The following is an 18,680-nucleotide window of genomic DNA, read 5'->3' as shown; positions in this document are numbered from 1 at the left end:
AGGTCTTAAGAACATACAGCACTATCACTCCTGCAGTTATAAAGCAGCCTCATCGATGAGCACAGCACAAATTAATTGAGTATTAAACACATTGTTGAGTGTGACCATTTGAGACCTTCTGCCTGGATGGAAAGATGGAGGGAGTTTTTTTTCTGAAGAGGGCAGCAAATGACGACTCCCTGCCAAAGCAATGCATCATATTGTTCTGTAAACAAACATTTGGCATTTGTTGCAGTTTGCATGAGTGTGTGTGTGTGTGTGTTAGTTTTTTTGTGTTCTTTCTGTCTGTTTCTTTCAATGATATCAGCACATAAAGTAGCATAACGGTATCATAATAGCTGGTCTGCGTGACTTATACTGTATGTCAAGTCTTGTGAAATCATATAATAGCTTGTATGTGAAATATTGTGATATTTTAACAGTTCACAGTTAATGAGGGAAGCTCGGTCAAATTTGTAAAGAAAGAATTTGTTTTGGGTGAGTCTTTTGTAACAAATGATGAATGATTTGTTCATAATATTCCACACATGATCCACAATTCCAGTCTCTCAATTAATGTTTTGTGACGCGAAAAGCTGCGTGTTCGGAAAAAAAACAATTTATCATGAAAACACATTTTGAACTTAAAACTGTCGCTTCCAGCTAAAATACGATTCCTTCATCCATAATATTGATTATTCCAGTCATCTCATCTGAATCAGGAGAGAAATATGCATAGATCAAGCACCATTTATGAGCAGAAACAGTTCTAAACAAATATGTTGGTAGATTTTGATGTGAGAGGACAACTGGAGATGGACTTTTTCCCTGGATTAAGTGTTATTATGGATTATGGTATTTTGTTCAGAAGCAGCCGTTTAAATATGAAATGCCTTAAAGATGAATAATCATGATTTTTTTTCTTACAAACAGCTTGACACAGGACATCATCTGATGGACTGGAGTTGTGTGGATTACTTGTGGATTATTGTAATGTTTTTATCAGCTGTCTGGGCTGGGCCGGACATTCTGACGGCACCCATTCACTGCAGAGGATCCATTGGTGAAATAATGCAAATTCTCCAAAACTGTAAAAACAAGCCCATCTTCATTTTGAATGGTCTGAGGGTGAGTATATTTCAGCAAACTGTAATTTTTGGGTAATTTAAGGGCCATTCTAGCACTGGTGTACTTACAGATCCAGTATGTTATTTATGTAAATTGCACTGAAATTACACTATGTTTTAATAGCGGTATACACAATAATATTATATTACCTGTCCGAAAAAAAAGAAAAAAAAGAAGCAGCAGCAGCTTAGGCAAGCAAGATAATAAAAGTTTCAGTGTGTGATTTTTGCTCTTTGCATTGCCAAATGGTATCTGATGGCGTTCATGAATATCTTGGACAGGCTTCATTAGGGCAATGAGAATGTTTTAAGTTCTTGCAACACCTCTTGATATGTTGTATGGGTGCTTCACTGACACTTCCTTATCATGGCGTGAGCGCAGGTGTGGGGTCCTGTCCCGGAGGGCTCCATTAAAATAGTGTCCCTCTCTGTGCCGAGCTGCAGGACAGTCTGTGTAACGCCGGCCATATGCTTACCAGGAGACCAACAGCTGACTGAGATAATTGACAGAAATCAACATATCTGGACGCACGCATGTGCATGCATTTGTGTGAGATGTGAGCGGGAGGAAATGATTGGCGATCAGCAACACCACAGGGAGCACAAAACAAAGTGATGTGGTAATTTAGTTAGTGGAGGGAGAGTTTAATGCCACAGGGCTCAGCCTTTAACAGAAGAGAAAGACAGAGAGTATACGAGCTCGGAGCTTTCTTCTGGTCATACAATATCTTTGTTCTGGTTTATTTATTTTGTGACTATATTTCCTATTCTTTTCTTCTTTTTTTGTGCTCAGGAGCCTGTAAAAATATTAATTTGTGTTCCAGTGCAATAACATGTACTCTTATGGATTTGATATCTATAATATAAATCATTTTTATTATGGAGAGGAAATAGTGCATGTGTTAGAATAATTAGCATGCAGATCAGGTCTGAGCTTGGGGGGAGGAGGGGGTGTATTATAAGAAGAGGACATTCGTAGAGACGACGACACAGTGACATTGTCATTAGCTTGAAGTTAATTAGTAATTAACAGCACTATTTCGCTCAGGCACATCTCCTGCTCCTCTGACAGGCTCTTTATTCCTCCATTGCGACGAAAACCAATAATGCGTGCAGGAGGCTGTTTCTCTGTCACTTCCCGCGTGAGTTAATTAAGGGCTTTGCCACGATCCTGAAGATATGTAAAAGCTGTGATATTATGGCATGTCACAACCAGCTGTGTTAAATTCAATAATATCCTCAAAACATACAGTGCCCTACCTCAGGTTTGCTGTTGATTAAATCCACCTAATCAAACTAATTAAACGATTTGTAATAGGGCAAATTATCATTTATATAATTTATATTTTTAAGATTAGATTGACAATAGATTTTCAATTACTGTTAAATGTCTATGTGAAACATCATCATCATCATCTTTACCAGTTATTTATTTATACAGAATGTAGTATTTAGTTACTATAATGGACTGGTTGTGGCATGTGGAATAAAAGCTGATGGATGTGTTAATATGTGTACACATGTGAAACAAAACCCAAACCTTATTTCTCCCCACTTCAACTGTATGTAGCAATGCAAGAGACCATGAGATCTTTCCATATACAAAACACTGGAGGATTCTTCTATTTATTCAGCCTTTTTTCTGAACACAATGACCTTTTCAATCACACTATATCTTTTCCAACGGAACTCAAATAACGTATGGTTTACACACACACACACACACACACACACAGAGAGAGAGATATATGTGTGTGTGGGTGTGTATGTATATATGTGTGTGTGTGTATTTATATTATTATAACATATTTAAATATATATTTTTTTAATATTTATATTTTGTAATCTTATTTAAATATATGAAATATTATATATTACATTTCTAATATTTTAATTTAAACTTTTTGTGAATAGTTTGTCACAATTTTTTACTTTGTCATAAATATGTTTGATCTCATAATATTCATCTGTCACACAATTTTTTTAATCTCACAATTTCAATTAGTTTTTGACAAATTTGGACTTTTAACCTCTTAGTATGTCATACTTTCAACTTTTTATATCATAATCAATACTTGTTAATCTCATAATTGTGATTATGTATAGTATAGGCTTCCATATATTTACCTTGATTTTTCTTTATTTTTGTCACAAATATATAAAAAATGTAAACTTAACTAAGAATTGTTGAAATGACACAATAATGATAATTTATGTAAAATGAAAACATAAATTTCAGACAATGCATTTTTAATTTAAACACTTCTGATAATTCTAGTTCATTCATTCCATTCTTCATTTATTTATTTTGTAATCATATTTGTACTATGGATTTTCATTGTGTGACAGGAGAATGCAACACTGTGAACTATTGTCTGCACATACGCGCACACACAAACAAACATGCATGCACACATCAGCAGAGATCTGGATGTTGTCTCCCATCACTCAGATGATCTGGACATTAACCGGATCAGACTCTGAGAGCCTGGGGACGTTATTCTCTGCAGTACTCTCAGGTATATATACGTGCTTCAAAGTGAGGAAACACCCAATGAATACTGGTGCGACAGTAACTAAATGCTCTTTTCATTACTAAACATTCGGTGACCTGAATTACTGAATGGCACATTCCACAAAAACAGTATTTTATACTGACAACTTCTAGATATATTGGATAAACTATTACCAAATAAAATGAACCTAACATGAAATCTAAATAACATGTTCTCTTGAGCCTATAGATCCTTCCTGGAGCCGCATGGAGCACCTCTCATCTTCAGGTGTGATGACACAGTGTCGCCCACTTTGCCCCAGGCCCCTAATCTCACCCCAAATCCCACCGCCACGGTAAGCGGCATCGCCATCTGTCTCTATGGTAACCCGAAAGAGTCCCGTGAGAGGGGTGACGGATGCCTGGCACACACACACATTGCCAACTCACCAGCACGGCACGCAGCGACCTGCCATATGGTGCCACCCCATATATCTAGCGACAGAAGCGAGGAAGACCTGCATGTCCATCCATGCTGATATAGCTCTGGAATTACGACAGCAGTGTGAACGACTAGTTGCCACAATATGGCTCTAAAAGATTCATTAGCGCACTAGGCTTTCCAATACAGGCTACTTGCAGGCGTATATTTCAGCTGCTCAGAATAATGAGGTCTGTGAAAGTGTCTGTTAATATATGTAGATGATCAGAACTGAAGTATACTAAAGAGGGTGTGTGGAAGTTGGTGAAGTTTCCAGACTGGAAACTGAGGTGTAATGATGCTAGAGTCGGGAGGTGGCAGCCATGACACTTCATTTAAACGCACACATATGCCCACCCTCGCACTTTCAATTACGCACATAAAGGCCTCTTTTCAGTATTTCAATCTCTGTGCCAGACACAATTAGAGGACTGTAAACCTTTAAGTGAGGTAGGCCTGCTACACCACACTATGTCCTGGACTCTGCTGCCCTCTGGTGGTGTGGCTCTCAGTGCAACTTCAACATGTCTGCAATCGCCCTGAAGAAGGTCTGAACCTGCACACGTTTCCCTTGAAAACATACTTTTATATTTCAGCAAAATACACTTACAGATACAAAATACATAATTTTGAATGTTTTACAAGCAAAATGGATTGGTTCAGTTTTCAGTAAAACATTTTGACTATTTCATTAATTTCTATAGGACTTCTTTTTAATGTCATAATTATGATTTACTCATATTCTCTTATGTAGCTAAAATGAGCTTCCATTATTTATCTTGATTTTTTTTTTTTTCATTTTTATCTCAGATTTCCTCTCAAGCTCTGACACGGTTGTCTTCTTGGTAAAGTTATTAAAGTATGATAAATTTTTGTTAACCAATAGTTTAGCTAGTCGTTGAGGAATTTATGGCACAACTAAATAACAGTCATAACTTACTTAAAAATTATTCAAAAAAATAAACTAAAAAGAAAGAGAAAAGAAATGATGTTGCGCATTAACATCATCTCTTGGCTCACTTTGTTGAGGTGTAAATTAAAACAGCATTTTCCACTTGATTAAAATATACTTTTATATTTCAGCAAAATATGCTTACAAATACAGAATACTGCATTTACATTGTTTACATTTCTTTTTAATGTGACATTTGTCTTGAAAGAAAGGTCACAGTATGCATTGATTCAGTTTTCTGTGAAACATATCTTTCAACCTCAATTCAGGATGCAATGACACTGCAGTTATTCACAGATCATCTACCATGTTTACTAGTCTCCAGTAAAATAATAATTATAAGGAATGACGCAAGCATAATAAATATGCAGAATTTCTTCATCGCTACACTAAAGCAAGTTATTGTCAGCTGTGATAATGAAACAAATCCCACAATCATAAATCAGTTATGCAGAACAGTCTATTGTAAACCATTAACACTTTAAAAATCAAATTAAACAGCCATAAATGGAATGGAACAATATTTATGCGAGATGGCATTTCTATAAAGCTGCATCAGTCAAAACAAGATCAGAATCCAGAGAAAAAAAAATACAATATGAATTAAGAAAGCAAAGATCATGTATGCATTTTCAATCTAATCTCTAAATTAGGTATAAATCAAATATAAAAGTATTCTGAAATATTGTCAACTGCATATACTACACAGTGATATCTAATCTATGTATAAAGTAACATTTTAATCACAAATAACCTTTGTGAACATATTTCTTGTGATTTTATGTACTCATGTACTGGGGAAAATACAATTTCCTCGAGTTCCATGCAGAGAACAGTGTTATATAACAATTCAAGTCTTTTTATTTTGTTTGTTTCTTTGCAAATCTGTCATGATCTTCCTTGCAATATACCTGCAATAACAGCAGAAATATGTTGCTGATTCGATGCACACCGAAACAAAACCATTAAAGCGCAGCTAAGCCTCCTAGGCCTTGCTTTTCCTTCAGTTTCTTTAAGTAACTAAACAGTAACATTTTATTTTACTCTGAGAAATAGATTTACGGCACAATTTATGACTTTTGAGATCGGAAATGTTTGAGTTTTTGATTTATGGTACATTATACACTCACAGGTTAAATATTTAAATAAGTTGCATGAATTGCATTGAAATATTCTTGAGTTGGATATAATGTTGTCTTTTCTCTACATAATAAAGCTTCTCACCATAATACATTCATTTCATTGTGCAACATCTTGGTCCAAGCAAAATGACCCACAGAGAGGTCTCTAACGATTAAAGATCAGAAAGCGTTCTCAACAGCAGACAGCTGAGACAAAGAAAACGCTTTAAAGGATCAGCCAATGACAAGATGACCTAGCACATGTTTCATCTAATGACAGTAACGCTCTCCAAACTGCTACAAACTCTAATTCTGCGGTAACAAACTCTAATCTCGATCACACTCACAGTGTGAAAAACAGCTGAGATGTCTGAGACGAGGTATTTTAAAATGTCACGCGATGCCATAACACTGTCAATACTCAATATTTTGGTCTTCATCTGGTTAAATGGACGGTGTATTGCAGTTATTCTGAACTGCTTTGGTCGCAGTAATGATGATATTAAAGCAACTGCTACCATAAATCAACACAAGTGCTACAGGGTAAAATAGAAATGAATGAACGCAAAATATTCAGTAACACACTTCATACTGTGGCTCCTAATGACCTTTAACAGATCTCATCCAGCTTCTCCTAGATTCTCTTCAGCCAAACAGATAATAAAACAGTCTCTGAAGAACCAGTGACTGCTTCAGAAAGGTTTCTGTCAGAGTCTGCTCTGCTCCCGTCATCTGTGCTCTCAGATGTGGATGTTGTGGTAACGGCCCTTCGCTAGATCTATGTCCACTCTGCGGGCTTCTGCAAAGCTTAAAAATGTTCCTAAACCCAACAGGTTCACTACAGTGATGAGCCCAAAAACTGACGCCCAGGAGCCAGTGGTCTCGATCAGATACCCCGAGAAATACACCATGATGACCCCTAACAAACACACACAAACACGCAACAGCATTAACACATACAGCACACTAACAATCCTCCTGAAAACTGACATGGAGTGCTTGTTATCTCTTTGTTGTTTGATTTATATCAAATTTACATTTATAAAATATCAACGCGTTATACTATTCTTACCTGTAAATGCTCCACAGGTATTCATTACTCCTGAAAGAAAAAAAAAATGTTTGTTTTACAATTTAGTAAAGAAAAGAAAATAATGAGACTTGTTATATTTACGGACTGTCATATTGATCACTGTAAAACTACAATAAATCTGTGCACACCAAAAATGATAATCCTAAAAATGACTATAACAACAAAGTTTGAAGAAATTGTCCACACCACAGATACAACGATAATGAGAAAGAGGGAAGTTGACTAATTCTAATTCTAAAATATTTAAAAAGAAACAATGAAACTTAGAAAAATGTTATACTAGTATAACCCTGGCTACAATCAGTTTCAGAGCTGATGAACAATTAATCCACTGACAGCCAATCCAAAATAACCTTCCTACTGATGCATGCACTTTTATAAACAATGTTATTGTCCACTGGTGTCAAAGCTAATATGGTTATCCTCAAGTGTGCAATCAGAGTTTGGGTTAAATGCTACATACCAAACAGAGCCCCCGCACAGGATGGAGCGAGATCCTGAACGTTCACTGAAACCCCACTAGAGAGAGACACAATTACATTTCCACATTTACATTCATGCATTCGGCAGACACTTTATTTGACCTGGAAATCAAGCCATGACCTTGCACCTAGCACCATGCTCTACTGTTTTATCAATGCATGTGTAAGCAGTGAGTGACAATACCTGTGGCTGAATGTGGTGAGGCCCATAGTAGCAGACACGAAAGCCACAGCTGTGGGGAAGGTAGTGGTCCAACACAGAAACAGAGTAAACACACTGGAGACGCCCATAGAGAAGAACTGAAAACACAGTAATACATATTATATTCACTGTCTCTGAAAGAAATTAATACTTTTATACGACAGAGATGCATTAAATAGTTCACAAGTGACAGTAAAGACAATTATTGTTACAAAAGACTTCAATTTCAAATAAATGCTGCTGTTTTGGACTTTCTCAAAGAATCCGGAAAATATATTACAGCTTCTACAAAACTTTTAAGCAGCACAACTGTTGATGATAATAAGAAGTGTTTCTTGAGCAGCATATCATGTGACATTGAAGACTGGAGTAATAATGCTGAAAATGTAGCTTTGCAATGAATGAATAAATTCTAATATAATATTTTAGTATTCCAAAGCACTACTGTTTTTTTAACTATATTTTCTGATCAAATTAATGCAGCGTTGGTGCACATAAAGAGTGTGTATATTTCAAACATACCTGCATGAGTTTTCTAACTGACGCAGTATCAAACCCTTTAAAAGACAAAGAAAGGAGCGAGAGTATTAGTGTGGCAGACGAGGAACATTTAACAGTTTTATAAGTCACTTGCAACCATGTAGACTTGACATTTACAACAGCGTAAAACTCAAACAGACTCGTAACATTGGTGGGAAAGAGCAAAGTCATGACAGAACAATGATTACAGAGTGACACTAAGGAACAGAGGATATTTAATTGCCTTTCTAATTGTCTAACAAGCCACGAACATGAGGAACAGCGAGTGTATTTGTGTAGCATGTGCGGTTTCGTACCCTGACTGATTAGATGGTCTGAAAGGCAGCCACTAAACAGGGAAGAAGGGATGGCCACAAACCATGGGATCACGTTAAACACCCAACCCTGAGGAAACACACATGCAGACATACACAGGAACAGGCAATGAACAACAGGCGAGTCCAATGCATGTGAATCAAACACACACTCTGATCTGATCTGATGCGATGCCCCCTGCTGGAGTTCAACCACAACAGCATCATACTAACATCACCAGCTCGCTCTCCTTCACAGATATTAATTACTGGAGACTGTTTTTCTCACATAGAAGGAGAGAGATCTCAGTATACAGACCGACACAGATCATGTTCTCACACACTGTTTGGAAGAGCGTAGTTCAGCTTACCTTGGCATCAGGGAAGGTGTCCTTGAAAAACGTTGGCAGCCATGACAGCAGTGTGAAGAAGGTGCTAGCGGTGCACAAGTGTGTAATAATAACGGCGCTGAAATTCAGAGAAGAGCATTTAGATTTGAAATCAATGTCACCAACACAGCATGTCAGGAAAAAACCCACTGCAGGTGCATTCGGTCATTCTCTCATCATTCATTTCTCTCATCTTTTAAAAATAAATATATTGTAATTTAGAGTAGACCGACTCTAGTCATATAGGTAGGCTAATAAAAACGGTTTTATTTTAAATATCTCTTTAATGGAGATAAGGTCAAGTCATATGGGTGCCGCCATAATGCGATCACTTGAACAAAAACTAAAATTGGTGGAAAATGAGAATGTGAAACCCCCATATCTAGAGACTTATGCTTGTTGAATAAATCAATCTAGACTAATAGAGCGTTTCTACAATGGCATCAGTAATAAAATATCCTGGATCCACTGGACACTGGATGTCAATCTACAGGATTTTATATTATACTGTATAATTAATATAACAATAATTATTTCTCAAATTAAAAATGAAAGTGGGTAATTTAAGAATACAAAAAAGGAATCTAGTTATGAGTCTTGCTATGTTTATACTTGCACACTTGCTTATTATTGTAACAAACTTTCAGAGAAATGCTTTTTACATATCGAAAGAAATGAAAGAGTTGTCAGAAGCTTAGTGATGGTACCGTTGAAGTCACGTGACCTTAGTGTATGTTTATAGCTGACTTTTAGCTTTTTACTGTATTTAGGCTTCAGAAATCATCAGTTGTGTTCATTTGTAAAGATTACCATGATGAAAAAATTTATAAGAATCAAAAACATTTGTTGGTCTGCAATAATCCAAAAGCCAATGGAAAAATCCTATTGAGTTTTGTCAGGGGAATCGGAGTGATGCGTATTTCTGGACTGGCCTACAAAAATAGATCATCACTGCAGCAATCTTCTGCTTCAATAACAATATATGTAACAATAATTACAGCTAAAGCACTCCCTCTAAAGCACACTCAAGCATAATTATCTACTTTTATCATCTTCTTTTCCTGACTAAAATGTTACAAAAACATCCACGTTGTGTGCTGTCAGAAACACTCTGCCATGTTTAGCTGACGGGACAGAGTACTGTGTTACTGTTTCTGAGTGCTCTAAATATAGACAGACACAGAACGGATGTGAATCAAGCTTTTATGGGAGCTCAGTAAAGACCCTTTGATCATGCTCTCTCTCTCTTACACACACACACACACACACACTCAGTATTCAGGTGCTAATCTCACCACACAGCTGGCTGTCTGAAGAGACGCAGCCAGTTTCTCCTGGACAATTTGGACTGGGTCCCAGAGCTGCCCAGAGACTCCAGTGTGATGATGGGACCTGACAAACACAAGCACAATCAGTTTTTAAACAAACAGTTGAACACCTGTTAAGGAAGAAATAACAGCACAGCTGGTCTCTACGGCACCTCAAATACTTAAGTATCACTGAAATATATATATATATATATAAAATCGGAAAAGTCGCACCCAAGTATAAGTCGCATCAATCCAAAAATGCGTCATGACGAGGAAAAAACATATATCGCATATGTTCGTATATAGTCACATTCATTTAGAACCAAGAACCACGAGAAAACAATACCTTCTACAGCCGTGAGAGGGCGCTCTGTGTTTTCAGTGTAGACTACAGGAGCATAGAGCGCCCTCTGGTGGCTGGAGACGGTAATGTTTTCTCTTAGTTCATTTCTCTCGGTTCATGTCTAATTAATTTTGATAAATAAGTCGCACCTGACTATAAGTCGAAGGACCAGCCAAACTATGAAAAAAAGTGTGACTTATAGTCCGGAAAATACGGTATATATAGACACACACGTTTTATATATATTGTTTTCTGTTTCATAACATAAAACACAACAAACTGAGACAGACTAAATCCAGAAGAACTGTGGCAATGTCTCCAAGATGCTTCAAGAGTCCTACCTGCAAAGCTACCCGAAAAGCAATGTGCAAGTGCACCCATGACAAAAACTGCTTTGAATGCAAAGGATGGTCACATTGGAATGTGTGCTGCTCTTAAGTTAATTTATTGCATCTGCACTGCCACTTTAATTTTTTTTTCATGTAGTTCTGCAACACTACAAATGACATTTTATTTAGACACTGCTCTACCCCAATAATCTTATATTAGAACCTCAGGACTACTTATAACTCTTAACACAGTCTACCCCATTGTATCTGTTACTGCTACATATGTTTATGTAATGCTCTGTCCGAGTCTGTTCTGCCTATGGTCACTGAAGTCACTCAAAATCTCAGTGCCCTCCACGTATGGATGTCTATTAATGTCCTGTTATTGTCACTTTATGTCTGAGCCTCGTCACAAGCATTTCAATGCTCAGTTTTCCCCAGTGTTAACTATGCAAATGATAAATGAGAGGCTCTCTCTCTCTATCTCTCACCAAATGTTGATTTAATTTGGTTAATTGAAAAAAATTTTTTTTTGAAAGCATCCTCATTCCACAGCATTTACACAGCATTTATTAGTGCCTAAAACTTTGCACAGTACTGTAGCTTTACAGGTAAAATATCTTGGAAACGTTGCCACAGTTCTTCAGGATCGAGTTTGTCTCAGTTTGTTCTGTTTCTTCATGTTCATTGTATGATGGTGAGATCAGATCTCTCTGTGAAGCACTGGCTGCTGTCAGACTCCTTGTGTAAACCAAAATCTCACTGGATTATTACAATTAATGGCAAAAATAATGTTTGGAAATGTAAACTGAAATTTCCTACTGACACACTACAGCAAAATATTTAACTTAAAATTTTGACTTAAAACCATTTTAAAACATGTTTCAGCTGGTAAAAATACTAGTGTTCTAATGATTTTGGCCACCACTGTATATACACAAACATATGTCTGAATACTGTATGAACATTAAGGAATAAAATCATTCTGACCCCAAAACTGTTGAATGTCAGTGCATATGGCCACAAAACACATTAAACTGCGAAAATATGAATCTACTACATGAAAAATGCATTGAGAATCTTTTAGGAATTGTACCATGATGCTCAGAATCAAAATTCAATGATAAAGGTGCTAAGAGGGTCCCAATGCTAATGAACATTTGTGCTTCGATCCACCTTATTCTTTAAAGCAGTGGTAAGCCGTTTTCATTAAATGTGCAAGACTTCCAGTTTATTAGCCAACATAGGGAAATAGCTAGAATAATAACAACGTGCAGTTTGCATTAAACCATTTTGTTAATATTTAAGATAATACATTAAAATAATATGGTAAGACACACCAATTTGCAATATCAAGCAGCAAAACTAGCTGTTTTGTACAGCTAAAAATAGCTGGAAGTGGATGACACCGGATGCCAGACACATTAATCTTACAAATGGCCATGACCGCTCTTACGGGAAAAATAATGTGGATATTATAGACATACCTTCTCCTTTGAGCAGATACTTCCACATGCAGTACGACCACAACACAGACAGAAGCCCAGAGACGTAGAATACACTCTCCCAGCCATACAAGTCCAGCATCAGAGAGCCTATGCCTCCTATCACCAGAGTCCTACACACACACACAGTTACACAAGCTCAGTCTGAAAGACATCTGTTACCTTTCTAAATGTAACCGAGAAAGCAGACAAAGTCAGAGATCAGACACTAACCCCAGGTATGAGCCGCTTCCTACGGTGCTCATGAGGAAGCCCCTCTCACTCTCCACAACCTTCTGAGAGCACAGACTGGCCAGAGATGGGTAGTGAACACCTGAACACCACAGGACAACAAGAAAGAAAGAAAAGAAACACTCTTTTAGTGCACAGCCATTAGTGGACTACAGTTTTCATATAATGGCTAATAACACAAAGTCACAAACAAGTCAATGTTATCAATTTATACCACCTTGTTTAATAAATAAAAAATAAAAAAACACCAAGTAAACTTGTAGTAGTAACAGTTAAATAATTAATACATTTTTTTATATTTTTATTAATTTATTTTCTTAAATATAAGTAGACATTTATTTACTTAAAAATAAATAAATATTTATTTTTAGAAGTAAAAAAAAATGGCTGATGAATTATATTTTGGCTTTCCTCGCACATTACAAATATTCATGTTATATTTTTAAATCTGTATTGTAGTTTGTGTATTGTAATGTGTAAGTAGTACTATTGTATTGTAATTTTACATTTTGTACCCGTCTCATAATTCTGAACTAAAGCTTAGAATGTTTTCTGATTAGCTGCAGAAGCCCGGACAAGATGATGCCATTAATTACTTTGAACAAACTTTAATACTTCAGTAACACTGTAGCACCATCTATGCTGGCAGAGGAACCGAAGTCAAACCCTTTATAGAAATGGCATATTTTATAGCAGCCCACTGTCTTTTTACAGACCTCTTCCACTAGTTTTAAGAGAATACAACAGGAGTACAATGACATACAGTGTAATTAACTTGCAAGGCCGAGCATGATCGTGGTTAGATTTCAACGCTTTGCCAACCACAGAACAATTATGCTCTGCCCCACAGCAAATGATCTATTCTCATAAAAACAGGTCACAGTTTGCAGGAGGGAACATTTAGCAATTTGCCAGCAATCTGGAAGCAATGATTTACTAAACAAGATTCCCCAATCCGCACTTTCCTGCAGTTTCCAGCAAACTACAGCCCCATTTCAAAAAACACAGAGAACAGCTGAATACGGTTTTGTAACTTTCTCCAAGCTTAAAGGGACACTAAGTAGGAATTACTCCCATCTAGTGGTGAAATTGTATTTTGCATTCAAACTAATTTTGCTCTCCAGCGCCTCACTTTTTCAAATGCGCGTTGCATCTACGGTAGGCGATATGTACCAAAAAGCTTTAACAGGATGTCTTCTAATAGCACTTCGTCGAGTTTTCCTTCAGGTGAACAGGTGTGTTATTTCAAACAAACTGCAACATGACAACTAACAAACGAATGTTACAGTATGAATTACTGACTGTGGAAAACATGAAATATTGTAATTAGTAGTTATGTCTAATTTATTCGTTATATTTTCTGAATTATATGCATTGTTAGATATAAAAAAAATATTATAATATAGATTGTAACACTGACTTACCTGTCGAGAAGAAAACTGGCCACTTCAGCGTCTCTTTTGAAATCTTTATCAAGCATTAGCTCTTTCCACCTAGAAAAAGCTTCCCCGACATTAACTCTTGTTTTCTGTAATCTACGGTCACGTTTCCTTTTACGTTCTATTTTTGACTGTTTTGGCGACGATGTTTTCTTCTCCTGTGGCGCAGCATATGTATGGTCCATAATAAGAATGCAATCCAGACTTTTAAACTTGCCGGGGCAGTTTCAAGCGCCTCTCACTGCTCTGCACCTGCGTTTCTGGCTCTGACCGAAAACACGCTGTGGAAACGCGTTGGCTTAGTACTTTTTGTCCCTCTCTGCTATTATAGTTTTGCAAGATGGCGGAACTACATGGAAGCCTCCTTCGACCTACCCGTCCCATGTATATAAAGATAATAAATTCTTCATTTACAAGGATTAGTTTAAACATTGGCATAGGTATTTGTACACCATTGAGGGCATATTTATGAATAAAAATATTGATTTTAGATAATAAAATACCTAAAAAGTTACTTATTGTCCCTTTAACTATTATTGCAATTCAGTACCATTAGATCTTAGAAAGTAAACAATCGATACAGTATGAAAGCATAAAAGCACATTTATGTGAAGTCCAGCAGGTTTTGTGAGGGTGCGATGCGATGGCTCACCCTGCAGCAGGCCCATGAGGAAGCGGGAGACGGTCATGGAGACGATGGGCTGGGAACAGAAATGGGCTAAGATTGGCGTGAAGGCGGTCATTGCTCCCCATGCTGCCGCCGACAACAGCATCACTTTCTCTCCTCCCACCCTAAACAAATCAACAAGCATATATGAATACCAGATCAAATCCAAACAAATTATTGCATTTGAACATACTTCTGAGCATTTCTCCAGCAAACCAGACATTCAAAAAATTTGTAGCACCGTTTCAGTCCTTAGATCTGCAGCATGGGACCAATACAGACAAGCGATTCATTGCAAGCTTCATTTGCATCACCTACTTAATCATGTTGGCTCCTATCTCTGAGCAGGTTGTGGCTCTCTGGTGGCCACTAGACTTCTGTAAAATTACTTTATTTTATTTCACATGAGAATCATATTATGAACTCACCTGCAGTAAATGCTTTAATATCACTTGAATGTAAAATAATAGTAATAAAAATTCCAAAAAAATCCACTATTGGCTGTTTGACTGTTGGACAGTGTTACCAATGCAGACGCCAAAGCTAGATGCCATTTAGTCTTCAGACTGAAGGTCTGGAATTCATGGCCATGAGGCCGTTTGACCGACATGTCCAACAACCAATCACAGTTCATTTCGTTCAGCATCACGTTTCAAGGCATGGAATTTTCACCACTATAACTGACCGCTGTGTAAAACTCTTGGATGTATTTTAAAGATTCTATCCCGTGAACTTTAAATATTTCACATACATTTGAAAATCAAGCGTTTAGCTGATCCTGATAAGCGCTCGTCGTCACAGTTGTAAACATGACGGCTTTCTTCTTTCGTGAGGAGGTTTGGCATCACGCTATCTTAGTTTCTGGACAGAACGTTAAAGAGCACGACACACGTCTCCCAGAAATCCTCTAGAATTCAACCAATCTGATAATAACTTTCAAATTCCTGAAGTGTTTCCCGTTTTTTGTGCATCAAACATTTAGTCAACGGTCCATGGGCATGACGTCTGAGGCTGAGACTAGATGCCATATCACCCACAACCCGTTCAACAAATATTCAAAGCATTTTTGACATCTGGCAACTGTGACGGTTTTTAAATAGAGCCACACCTGTAAAACCAAGACTGACGTCATATTAAGGTAATATGTAAATAGAAATGAATGCATCATGCAACCGCCCTTCCTTTCAAACCTTAAAATCAGTTACCTTTATGCATTACGTGTTTTGATTCAGTGGAAATAAATGCTGTGTTACTATTAATGACGAAAAAGTGAGTCTTCATTCAACACTACTTTGTGACCTACTAGCCTAACTTTTGCTCAACTATACTTACAATTATTTACGTTCTATTAAATATTAACTCATTAAAATTTTAAGAGCAGGGCAGAACTCAGGAAAGCTCCTCTCTCTTATTTAATTTAAACAAAGTAAACACATAACGACCTTTCTTGTCTCACTAACCTGTCACTGACGTAGCCTCCAAGCACCTGAGTGAAGCAGTAGCCCCAGAAGAAGCTGCCCAGCACCATGCCCGTCTCTCTCTTGGACCAGCTGAAGCGCTCGGCCATGCTCACCGCACAGATAGGCATGGCCACACGGGCACAGTACAGCAGGCACGTCCCCAGCAACAGCACCACCGTCCATACCCTCGCTACTGGCCTGCAGATAGACAAACACAACCCTCCAAACTTCATATGAGAATTTATAACCAGTCATTTCTAACTGGTTAATTTGCTTCAGATGCATTGACTAATGTTGATGCACTTAGTTCATTGTCCTTTTTGAGAAAAAGAAAAAATATTACCTAAATAGTACAAAGTCTCACAAAGTCTTTATTTTAATCCTCTGGTGTGGAACAAATGGTGTCTGAGCACTCATGTATAATATATGTAGAATTAATGTAAGTTTAATACTAATACGTTTAATAAATTAATACATTTAATACTAATACATGCTTCTTAATTTTCACTTTTTGAATGAAACCGTTCACAAAGCTTGTTATAAAATGTTTCAAACTGGAAAAACAGAGATATAACTAGCCTATATATTTGAAAAACCGACATGAAACTATTGAAATCATTTTGACCATTCACAGTGTGCTGCCAAAATAAATTCAAATTTGAAAAGGTGATTGTGTCCTAGAATTAAGTGAATTTATGTTCATAACATTGAAATGCTTTTATTTTATAACGTATTAATAGACTTTATTATACTAATAATGTATTTATTTCGTATTACCTTAATTTGTATTGGGTTAATAAACATTATTTAGGGGAAAGTTTGGGGAGGTGGTCTCACCTTGTCCAGTTCTGACTGGACTCTGCCCACTTCTTCTGTGCTCCGGCTGCTCCGACATTATCTGCGGGGTTCTCCTTAATACTGGCCAAATCTGGACAAGAGTTCTTTCCATGTTTTTGTAGAATTGCCATTCAACGCCAAATATATCCGTGTGTGGACTATCCGCTCTGTTATCCTCTCGGGTCAGTCTGTGCGAGCGTGACAGGCAAAAAAGCAAAGCAATGAAAAAAATATGTTTCTTCGCGGAAGCATCTCATTAAAACATCTCCGCATCCATTGCGCTCCGGCAGTAGTGAGCAGACTTTCGGCTTTCACAGCTGCTATATCGCAGCGAGAGGAATTTCAGCTCTTTTCCTGATACCTAAAGTGTTGATGATGATCCACGTGTCAGTTTCTTTTTCCAGCCACGCAGTTCCACCAACCACTGGCTCTTCAAACCAGGAAGTAACGTGACTCAGCTCAGCCCCTTCTACTCATAACAACTGAAATGCAGGCATGGCTTCGGCTTCGGCAAAATACCTGAATGTGAAATTGAGGACCTTATACAATTATTTTAAAGAAGAGTTTTAGCAGACGCAGCACCACTAAATGTGACGAAGTCATTACAGACACACCGATGTAGTGATGTGAAGTCCGCGAGTCGATTCTTTTGAACAATTCATTTTAAAAACGGCTCACAATTACGATTGCCTTGTTAGTTTACGTCAATTTCGTCTTTATTGGGCGTGTTAAATACTGTAAACGTTCAAATAAGATTTAATGCAGTTTTATGGTTTAATTGTGTTTATTATATGTGTATTCATGCGTCCCAGTTCAGTTTGTTGCAGTCATGGTTCAGCTCAAAACTAACTTTAAATCATAAATATAATGTGCTTTTACTTTAAACAACGTTGTCATTTATTTACATTTCTTGACTGAAAACGTTTTCTACTTTTAAATTAACTTTAGTTTATTTAAACTTCGTATGCATATTGACAAAATGTCAGTCATGAACGAATCTATTTATTTTCACTCCATCAGTAAACTCTTTGGTTCAACCCAGCTGAATCAAATTATTAATCTTTTCAATTATGTTGTCAGACAGGTCTGATAAAGAAAATTGTCATTATCATTAATTAATGAACTATTCTTTCAGACTCGCTTTGTGAACAGGATCATCTGGTTCACTGAAAAGATTCGACTCAAGAGAACAATGTTCAGTAATCTAATTTCGCTACAATATACATTATAATAACGAAATCACCTGGACAGGACTGCAGTGCCCAAGAAATAGACTTTTACAGGGTGTTACAAGTCCAAGTTAACAGAACACGTTCTTACTCTGACTTATTTGAAGTGTAATTTCTGGTTTGTGTCTTTATCTATGGCAAACCATTATCATAATCAGTCATAAGAGAGTAAAGGCG

General features: G+C 37.0%; 1 protein-coding gene across 1 annotated transcript; it reads right to left on the bottom strand.

The window, feature by feature from the left end:
* Nucleotides 1-5,136: 5,136 nt before the first annotated feature.
* Nucleotides 5,137-17,892, bottom strand: LOC113041171 (solute carrier family 17 member 9-like). Its single transcript, XM_026199553.1, has 13 exons — nt 17,275-17,892; nt 16,438-16,635; nt 14,963-15,102; nt 12,854-12,953; nt 12,623-12,753; nt 10,449-10,545; nt 9,136-9,232; nt 8,768-8,855; nt 8,454-8,488; nt 7,914-8,029; nt 7,711-7,766; nt 7,227-7,256; nt 5,137-7,073 (listed from the first exon to the last, which is right to left on the bottom strand). Exons 1-13 carry the CDS (start codon nt 17,403-17,405, stop codon nt 6,895-6,897), a joined length of 1,398 nt encoding a protein of 465 aa, XP_026055338.1. The 5' UTR covers nt 17,406-17,892; the 3' UTR covers nt 5,137-6,894.
* Between the last annotated feature and the right edge of the window lie 788 nt (nt 17,893-18,680).

This window comes from Carassius auratus, chromosome 23 (genome assembly GCF_003368295.1).
Source record: "Carassius auratus strain Wakin chromosome 23, ASM336829v1, whole genome shotgun sequence".
NCBI classification, from domain to species: domain Eukaryota; kingdom Metazoa; phylum Chordata; class Actinopteri; order Cypriniformes; family Cyprinidae; genus Carassius; species Carassius auratus.
Note: the sequence above shows the minus strand (reverse complement) of the source record. Positions and strands in the feature narration are given on the sequence as shown.